The sequence below is a fragment of the Pecten maximus genome, chromosome 15 (assembly GCF_902652985.1).
Source record: "Pecten maximus chromosome 15, xPecMax1.1, whole genome shotgun sequence".
Taxonomy (NCBI): Eukaryota; Metazoa; Mollusca; class Bivalvia; order Pectinida; family Pectinidae; genus Pecten; species Pecten maximus.
Window position 1 is genome coordinate 25,939,913 of NC_047029.1, and position 10,939 is coordinate 25,950,851.

At 35.5% G+C, this 10,939-nt stretch overlaps 1 protein-coding gene across 1 annotated transcript in view; it reads right to left on the reverse strand.

The window, feature by feature from the left end:
* The window catches only part of LOC117343340, a 29,426-nt gene extending 18,784 nt beyond the window's left edge, over positions 1–10,642 (reverse strand). The window contains exons 1-8 of the mRNA XM_033905680.1: positions 10,566–10,642; positions 10,216–10,297; positions 8,270–8,364; positions 6,925–6,988; positions 6,232–6,341; positions 5,857–5,915; positions 4,527–4,757; positions 1,230–1,442 (exon numbers count right to left, since the gene is read on the reverse strand). Of these exons, the coding sequence (XP_033761571.1) occupies positions 1,230–1,442; positions 4,527–4,757; positions 5,857–5,915; positions 6,232–6,341; positions 6,925–6,988; positions 8,270–8,364; positions 10,216–10,250 (807 nt within the window). The 5' untranslated portion in view covers positions 10,251–10,297; positions 10,566–10,642. The remainder of the gene's footprint in view (positions 1–1,229; positions 1,443–4,526; positions 4,758–5,856; positions 5,916–6,231; positions 6,342–6,924; positions 6,989–8,269; positions 8,365–10,215; positions 10,298–10,565) is intronic.
* Between the last annotated feature and the right edge of the window lie 297 nt (positions 10,643–10,939).

Here is a 10,939-nt window from a genome sequence, read left to right on the forward strand (position 1 = left end):
TGCGGTATGTTCGTGTTAAGTCTCCTTGTGATAGGCCGGAACTTTTGCCGATTTAAAGTGCTATCTCACTGAAGCATACTGCCGAAGACACCCAGCATCACACCCCACCTGGTCACATTATACTGACAACGGGCCAACCAGTCGTCCCACTCCAAATATGCTGAGCGCTAAGCAGGAGTAGCAACTACCATTTTTAAAGACTCTGGTATGTCACGCTAGGGGAAAGAACCCAAAACTTTCCTCACAGCGGCGAACGCTCAACTTAAGGCCAAAAGTGAGGCGTTGTCAAGGGAGACATTAGGAAGAAAGCTATCAAGAAAGAAGAGAAAAGATAAGATCCCAAGTTTAGTCGCCTCTTACGATCATGCAATGGGGGCAGCAGGTACAATTCTTACGCCCTACCTGCATGTCACAAGTCTGAAACCCGTTATAGTTTAAACATGATCAACGCTGTACAATTATAATATTATTTACATGGATTTCAGTGTAGTCTAACTGGACTAAAGGTTTAACAATACATATTCAGTTTCACGTCAAAGTCTTTCCGCAGAACCTAATTCTACTACAATTTCTGTGTATTTTCAACTTTTTGCAATCACTTGCTCTGCCTTCATTCATGGTTGTATTTTATTGAAATTTTGTGTGTTGAAAAGAAACATCTATACATTATTCATGAACAATTTTGATGCATAATTGTATAATACATTATGTAAGTTGAAATTAGAAGTAACAACAAAACCTAATTTCCAGTGGTACTGTCATCATTCATTAACTCAGCAAATTATCATCAAAATGTTTCAAAATTTCATATTGTAAATTGAATATGAATTTCTCAAGTAAATGATAATGGAAAATAATGAAAATATTATCAAATGAAATTTAGAAAACATTCTTTTGGCAGACTTTTGCTAAAATCAGCCAATTAACAAATCCAGGAAAACTCTTTGAAAAAATGTTAAATGGTAAGATTATTAGCAAAATTAGAATGTATGGAAAGACTTTTGGCCTGACAGTGTAGTTGTATATATTCATTAAGCCAAATAAGACCAAAGATTCTAATTATAACTGTAATTATATTCCAAATGACATACGTTACATTAAATTTTATGAATTTAATTCATGAATAATATAACAATTCACAGCTTTTATGTGAAAGGAAGAATCCCTTTAAGAAAAAACAGTTTTTACTTGTAAGTATTTGATAATCTTAATAGGTATTAAATACTTACAAAAAGTGATGCCCTGTCAAGTGGATGAGCAACAAGACATACATCTGTAAGAGATGTTCTGTTCGGAAAGTTTTCCAGGACTTCATATAGAGCCTCAGCAGCATAACCTTTACTGTATTCAAGTCCTCCGGTACCAAATAACGGGAACGCAACAGATTTGGCCCCGTAGTCATTAGCTAGCTGCAGACAACCACGGATGAACTCATGCACTGCCTACAACGGAATCAGATGAGAAATACATCAGTTGATACCATACATTATAAGAGAATAAAAGTATTTTTGTGTACACATCTCACAAGGAAGGAGTGTGAAATAGTTTTTAACAATTAGGCAAATTACAGTTCCCCCACCTCCAGCGAGCTCGAGATGAAGCACAAAAGTAACAAGAGGCCCAAGGGCCTTAACGGTCATCTGACTCTAAATTAAAGACCCTTATACTATTGTAGTATGCATTCTCTGTAGCATGCATAGTGGCACTGTAGGCCATGGTGGCCATCTTGGAATTTGGATCAACCCGAAAAATAACAACACTTACAGGATCATTACTGGTAAGTTAGAGCTGAATCCCACTGATGGAATTTGAGAAGAAGTTTTAAATAGGTGTTGTTAAGGAAGAACCATGATTGCACAATCATGTTACATAATGGCCGCCATAGCTGTCATGTCAAAGTTTTTACAGGGCCAAAAAATAACAACACTTTGTTGCCTCTCCTTCCTTAACAACCTCACGAATTTCCAGCTCAATGGCACCAGTGTAACTGGAGAAGAAGTTTAAAATGTATTTTCAAGATGGCTGCCATGGCGGCCATCTTGGATTTCTGACTGACCTGAAAAATAACAACACTTGGTCAAGACCATCTCGGGATCATTTCTGGTAAGTTAGAGCTGAATCCCACTGATGGAATTTGAGAAGAAGTTTGAAATAGGTGTTGTTCAGAAGAACCATGATTGCGCAATCATGTTACAAAATGGCCGCCATGGCTGCCATGTCAAAGTTTTTACAGGGCCGAAAAATAACAACACTTTGTTGGCTCTCCTTCCTTAACATCCTCACTTATTTCCAGCTCAATGGCACCAGTGGAACTGGTGAAGAAGTTTAAAATGTGTTTTTGGCGGCCATCTTGGATTTCTGACTGACCTGAAAAATAACAACACTTGGTCAAGACCATCTCGGGATCATTTCTGGTAAGTTAGAGCTGAATCCCACTGATGGAATTTGAGAAGAAGTTTGAAATAGGTGTTGTTCAGAAGAACCATGATTGCGCAATCATGTTACAAAATGGCCGCCATGGCTGCCATGTCAAAGTTTTTACGGGGCCGAAAAATAACAACACTTTGTTGGCTCTCCTTCCTTAACATCCTCACTAATTTCCAGCTCAATGGCACCAGTGGAACTGGTGAAGAAGTTTAAAATGTGTTTTTCAAGATGGCTGCCATGGCGGCCATCTTGGTTTTCTGACGGACCTGAAAAATAACAACACTTGGTCAAGACCATCTCAGGATCATTTCTGGTAAGTTACAGCTGAATCCCACTGATAGAATTTGAGAAGAAGTTTGAAATATGTGTTAAGGAAGAACCATGATTGCGCAATCATGTTACAAAATGGCCGCCGTGGCTACCATGTCAAAGTTTTTAAGAAGCCGAAATATAACAACACTTTATTGGCTCTCTTTCCTTAACATCCTGACCAATTTCCAGCTCAATGGCATGAGTGGAACTGGAGAAGAAGTTTTAAATGTGTTTTTCAAGATGGTTGCCATGGCGGCCATTTTGGATTTCTGACCGACCTGAAAAATAACAACACTTCCTCAGAACCATCCCAGCATCATTTCAGGCAAGTTTCAGCTCAATCTGACCAGTGGAACTTGAGAAGAAGTTTCAAATGTGTTTTCAAAATGGCAGCTGTGGCGGCCATCTTGGATTTCAGACTGACCCAAAAAATAACAACACTTGGTCAGGACCATCCCATCATTTCAGGCAAGTTTCAGCTCAATCCCACTGGTGGAACTTGAGAAGAAGTTTGAAATGTGAAAAGTTTACGCACGGCGGACGGCGCACGGCAGACGGCGCACGACGACAGACGAAACATGATGACTATAGGTCATCCTGACCCTTCGGGTCAGATGCCCTAAAAATGTAGGTCAGAGTGACCTACTTTTGTTACATGACACTCTACCTCACCTTTGTGAACTCATGTCCCAAGTATGATATTCTAGTGACAAGTAGTGTAGGAGACAGACCCCAGACAGGCTTCAGATGTCTGGCAAAAGTCTCACAAATTAAAGGAGACTGATGAGATATATAGATTTTACTTGTCTTTACTGTACATCAGGAAATACCACCATCTAATTTTATCATCACTTTTTCCAAAATGGAAGAGAGGGAATTAAGTAATGACCAAAGTCTCATTATTTCCTATCATTAAACATCAGATGACTGTATATGCCCTGAATAAATGTTTAATGGGGTAAAAAACAAATCCAGACAGGAAAAATTTCCTTGCTGAGAAAGAGTTCTTATACTGCAAACTGTACCACACAATACACATATATATCTAGATTCAAGTATGGATTGATGTCTTGATGTATTCCAGAACAAAACATGAAGGGAAAGACACATTAAGTTTACTTTATTTATTTTTTCCTATCTAGCTTATGTACATCTGTAAGTCCTCATAGTTCTGTGACCATGCAGCCAGGGCCCCAGTTTCTTTAACGTGAAATTTTCTATGAGAAAGCATTACAGAATTTAATTAAAACTTTCTTCAAGATGAGTTCGAATTCTTGTATATCTACGGGTTTCTGTTTTCTTTCACGACAGCACAATATCTATGGATTGCTTGTATGAATGGTTTTATTCATTAAAAGAATCTTAAAATACTCAGTTATCACTATAAGCATTAATAATTTAATCATTTTATTTCAGAGCATTGTCACTCATATCGTCATATTTGCTTCATCAGTATACAAAACAGAGTATCACTCGATTGTTCAGAACTAATGAACTTGATACACATGAGAAGGCTTATTTCATGTTGTTATAGGGATTATGTATGAGAAAACCCATTTCATTACTCAATACTATATGTATACTGCAAGTTATTTTACAAATTTGCCATGCAAAGCTTACAATTCAAGCAATCAAAGAAAATTAGTAACTATCAAATATTTTCAAGGGGCAAAAAATATGAGTTGAAGTATGTTTATTTCCCTTAACACCAATAATGTTGAAAATTTCAAACAGGGTCGATCGCGAGTTCGTATGAAGAAATCAAGTTGCTGTAGAAGGGCACTTACGTCCAAATCTTCCGAGTTTTCATACACAGGAATTCTGCCAACTATCACATGAGTACATTTCAGTTCACCTTCCGCTGGTAGGGCGACAACCTGCCAAACCTTGATCCCATCTGGATACTTCCTGTCAAATGACTTTTGAAGTTCTATACCTCCAGCAAGATAAATGGACGCCGCCAAATGGCCTCTAGCAAAATTTACCCTTTCACCAAACGAACAGACAATCATGTCACTCTGAAATAGAAGAAAAAATCATATAAAATATGATAACTGCAAAGATTGAAATTTTGAGTGGGAAGCTCCATCTGAAAAGAGGAGATTTTGCAAATAGGCTTTATTTTCTGAAAATGTGACTAATATTCTAAAGACAATACATGTACATACCGGTAAGAGGTATTAGCAATATTGTAGAATTACTTTCAGTTGGAATTCATTTCCAACAAAGTTCACATTAAAAATTTTAAAATGAGGAACTAAGGTGCAGATTTATTTGAAATCTAAAGCAGTTATCAGAATTTTATTAAATACAAAATTAAAATGGGTATAAAAATAAAGAAAAATCACCCTCAATATGATATACATTTCCTTAACAATTTAGAGGTAAAAAGTAAAGAAGAGGTTAAATATGAGCTTTGGCCTTTTGATCTTGACCGATGAGCACCCGAACATGATTTCAGAAGGTATAGAGCTTAATGTTGTGATAAAATGGCATAAATTGATACCAAATATGGTATGGGGGTCTCAAGATATTATGTTGCTTAGGAACAATGCATTCTGTGCAGAAAGGGTCAAAGGTGAGGTTTGACCGTTTAACTTTGACAAATAACCATTAGAACATGATCATGTGTAGAACTACAATACCATGCATTGGTGTAATAAAATCACTCATGCATACACCCCAACCTCCCTCATCAAAAAAATAAATCTGACAAGAGCCGATTCATGAGATATCACATGTACCAGCTTCTTTTAAAAGTGGTCAAATACAACCTTTGACCTTCAACCTTGACTGACAATCACCAAAATTTAATCAGGTGTAGACCTTGATAATCTGATGCTTTGGGGTGAACATGAATTAAATATAGGGGTTCATGAGATATCCTGTACACATGGCTGCCACAGACAGACCCACTCAATGTTACAAATTGTTGCATCATCCCAAAACTTATCAGGTCCAAGAATGCAGACATCGAGGAGTTAAGTTTTTAAATAAATCAATTTAAATCTTTATGCTTAAATAGGAATGTTTAAATCGTGTAAATTTTAGTTACTTGTACAGAAGCACTGGTTCAGATTCATAGAACAACTTCAAAATACCAACTCAAAAGTTTACCTCATCCTTTTCAATGTTCCCTTTCTTGATTGTAACTCTCAAACCACTCTTCTTTAAAACTGAAAATAGACATGAAGATGTAGAAGCATATACAATGTAATCAAAAACAAAATTCAAAAAATTGAAATTTATGAACATTACTGATGGTGCTAATTGCTTACAAATTACATTGTTAATTGATTTACACATAAATACGATTGTAGATACCATGATACTCATAACCCTAGTCTGAGTTTCCTCTGGCCCTGATACCCAATTTGGACATACACCAGATATCTAGCTGTCAGAATGTCCAAGTTTGGTGTCAGGGTCAGAGGAAACTCAGGCTATCATAACCGTTTAACCATGAAAACCAGTGAACTAGAAAACCTTTACCATTGAACCCTGGCATTTCCCGTCGTTCCTTTAAGATATCAATCATTGCCATCGCCAAACAGAACTCATCAATGGACAGACGGCCATCCTCGTCTCCATCAGCAAATTTCCTGTACACCAGTAAAAAAAGTTAATTTCTCTATCATATGAATGAGAATAAGAGAATGAATAGGATTTACAGATTAAATTGAAGTGAATGGATTGGAAGGCAAGAAAACAATGCCTTATTTTGCGGAGAATTGAAATCAGGCCTTAGTATAGGGCTCCAGACATTTATCTCGAAAGACGCTGGGGATCAGGAAATAAGATATTTGAACTTTAAAAAGTCACAAGTAGGAGCATACATAAACACTCATTAATGTAACATGTCTGCAGATGCCACAAGACATTAAAAGATTCTTGAAGCATGGCTGAGAAAAGACCTGAGTTGACAGACGGACATGAGTGACCCTATAGCCAGCACCCTCCAGTCCCCCCCCCCCCCCCCCCCCCACACACACACACACACACACACACACATCCAGGTTTCACCTGTAGGGGACTAATAACTGCTTCTCTCTTTTGCTGTCTTTTTCTTAGATTTAGAACAATTAAAACATGAATCCATAAATGTAGGTCAAGGTCATTCATTTGAACAAAATCCCTCCATACATGTACACACTTCCATACCTGTAATTCACAGTCGATACTTACCACACCTGAAATAAGTCTTTCATTGACAGCCCTTTGTCTTTGACTATGACAGCAACTTCTGCACCTGGAAATGAAAGAAACAGAAACGTCACACAGATGCCGTCAGATGAAGCAGTTTTCAAGGCAATTTATTATAAACGGAAACTATTTCTTGAAGTGATATTGCACACAATTTGGGATTTCACATGTTGCTTTTAACAACATGAATACAGCATGGCAACATATATCGTGCTATACTATTACTAAGTAACTGTCATTCTGAGATCGACAGTGAATGTTTCTTTAATTCAACTCACATGATTTAAATCATATCTCCGCATATCATTTGCTGACATCACAGGCCTGTAGTAAGGAGTTTTCAATTTTCCCAAAAGTTACTGCTGACAGAGTTTAATTTTCAGTTTTGTGGAGCATGTTATTGACATGACAACATCTGCAGCAAATAAATCTAAGGTTATATCTGAATGATGTTCAATTTGGAGATCCTCGTAAAAATATTCACAATATCCACTAGAGGGCACTGATTCATTAATATTAAAAATTACTATATTAAATATTAATAAATCAGCAGCATCTATATTGATATTAAGAATTAATCTGTTAATATTGATAATTTATAATGTACAGTAATTTTATATATCATAATTAAATCATTTACTGTACTGTGAGTGAATACAGTTGTCATTGATTAAAAAATCCATGTCCCTTACGTACATATGTACATACATACTGGCCCCATCACCCATGAAAATAGTGACCATGACCTTCACCCAAAAACCTTAAAACACTTACTTGTCTGATATATTATTAGTAATTTGTATTGGTATGGAGTTTGATCGATTTTCTAAAAATAGTAATGGTGACCTTAAACTTGACCAGATAAGCCTAAAACTTAATATAAAGTTGTTAAGATATCATGGTCCTTTGTTTTGTGTGAAATTTTAACCAAAAACCCTCAAAGGATCAAGCATTAGGTGCATTACGTATGCACAAGCAGATGGGCAGGAAAACTATATAGCCCCATCCCCCTCATGATCAGTTTTCATGCTACAGGCCCAAAATATCATAACCCTTGGCCTCTTAGTTATTGAAAAGAAGTCATATAAAGATTTTAAGTCATTTGACCCCTTTGACCTTGAAAGTAGGTCAAGATCGTTAATATGAACAAGCTTGGCCTGAGAGGGCGTCATCCCAATGTGTTTTGTTGCCACAAGCAGACCAGTAATGCTAACAAGTATTTCACTTAGCAGTAATTTAGCTGTACATAATTTCCTTGTTAAGTATATATATGTAACAGTTTAACGCTGGAAGACATCTACATTGTATATTAATAGTTAGTTGTTACCTGTCAAAAAGTGTTCATATTTCTTCTTAGTTGATTTGAAGTACTTGCGGTACTTATCTCTCTTTTTTGGTGATAGACGGAAGCTGCCATCATATCTGTTTAAACATAAAAAATATTAAAATAACTCATGATCATGACATCATATATATGACATTGCATCTTCAAAAAAATTTAATGTCTGATTTAAATTATGACTTAAATATATGTAGGCTCCAAAAATATTTCTGTTTAGGGTTTCCCAACTCTAGCTTGATATATATACGTGCATAGTTTAACCTCCAGGATCCTGATCCTAAACCTTTGGCCTATAATAACAAACAAATACCTCAGCCAGAATTTTCCTGAATTTCACTACCCTTTTATGGTTTTCATTTAAATATTAGTTTATGGTAATCTAGTTTACTCTAATTTCTACCACAATATGCCGTGTTATTCCACTCTCAGGCCATTGTATAAATGTGCCGACTGTTGGATAAATATATGTCATATACCACTAGTGTGGTATATGACCTTAAGCTTCCGGTCTTTTGATTGGTCAAGAACTTGAACTTTAACCCAAGCTGCAATTGTTATTGACGTCATCAATAATCTAATGACGTCACATCACCGGGTCCCAGACGTCAGCAGTACACTTTATTTGCATACGAGAAATTAGACTTGGCCACAATTGCATTTGATTCAAGCCGATATCATTGTGGTAGAAACAGGTCACATGACTCGTGATTGTTGGATATATAGAATTTATTTCACACTCGTAAGTTATTTTTTAAAGTTGCAAAAGACACTTGCTAAAGCTCGTGTCTTTTGTAACTTTTAAAAAAATTACTTACTTGTGTGAAATAAATTCCATATCCATCAATCACTCGTTGTGTAACCTCTATATATACTAGTTTAGTACATTTATGTATATTAGACAAAAATATTCAATTGATGACCTTAACTTCACTTTTTTGCCAAATGTTGAACTTTAATTGTACTTATTTGGGAAAGCTATATAAATATATATATAAGGGCTTTATTAATGTTGTTAAAAGATGTGCCAAATCCTATTTGATTTGAGTTATGGCAATAGAAATATGTTTAAATCAAAAACATTTATGAAAACTGTTCCAGAAAAAAAAAACTTAATAAACACGTACAATCACAAGATGCATACATACTACCACAGGTGGCTGACTCGTTTTATAAAATAATAACATATAGAGTACATATCTCATTTATATGTACTCTATATGTTATTATTTTATAAAACGAGTCAGGCACCTGTGATACTACTCCTGTCGATAAGTGGTAGAACACAACTAAGAATAACATGTCTACTCTTCTTCGATTTTATTTTAAACTCTGAGCCCGTCTACAATCGTATGACTTCATAAATATATTACAACGTCATTATAACGTACATTAGAAATGGCGCCATATTCACAATAACTCCAATAACATAGACATTATATTTAATGTGACAGGAAACTTTTGACAGGCTCTCGTATACGTAATATCCGACAATGTATTCATGATTAGGTGGAATAAGACCTCATATACGCATAGGAGAATCGAAGATGCATACTAAATCAATATCATGAAAAATATTGAATTAACCTATAGTAATTCCTATATGTAACTAAACACTATACTACGCCCATATTTAACCTTGAACAGATGTATTTTTTGCCTTATGTATACATTATTGCATATATGCAATGCTTCTTTAAATAATTACATACAAAATTAATTTAATTCAAGGTTTAAGATAAAAGTACTTATGAATATAATAAATGGAATTTCGAAGCTCCATACAATGTATGTCTGTTTGAGAGGTGAGATAATATATAATTCTCCCTGTAATGCGATTTTTGTGCAGCCTTAACTTAAGCATCATAATACATGTATATTACTGTCTTTATTCTGCAGTAATTGATGAACATAAATAGATTAATTGTACTTACAAAATGTCGGAAACTGTCAACTGTCTGTTGGTCATCCTCAGAAATCACAATGACTTTTAACACTCATGTTTTCTTATAATTGCTGACAAAAAAATAAGACATTTATTTATCTTTTTTCTGGTAATATGTTGCCTGATCATGAAACTGGTCATAAATATTATTCTACTGAACAATGTGGTCAGACAGGCCAGATAATGTGTTGTTCATGTTGGACACATCTGTCTGGGTGAGTCTCAGATATTTTAGTATTCGTAATACACGCACAGTACCGTTACACATTACTTTTAAAATAAAATATATGTAATAAGCATCTAAATATCTCTCTATTGATGTTGGACTGGCCTACTTACAAATACATTCCCAAACGAAAAGGTGCAACAACTGCCCTAATGGCAATGCATATATGCATACGAGAACGACTTCCGTGTTACCATATCTGGGAAAATCCTGTAAACTAGATTCTATAAATAACCCCCTAAAATAACCCGCGAAAACGTGACGTTTGCCATAGGGGAAATAACTCGAATATCGAACCAACATCAGTCCCTGTGAATTTTTGTACATAGAACCCAGACCCGATCCAGATACCAAGACCCTAGACATTTTCTTTTTCTCAGCAACTGCTCAATCAGAGACGTATATACAAGTCTCTGGCTCAATGAATTTCATACTTTCTGTGGCAATTCAAATAAATATTTGAAAAAATCTTTAATTTACATTGAAA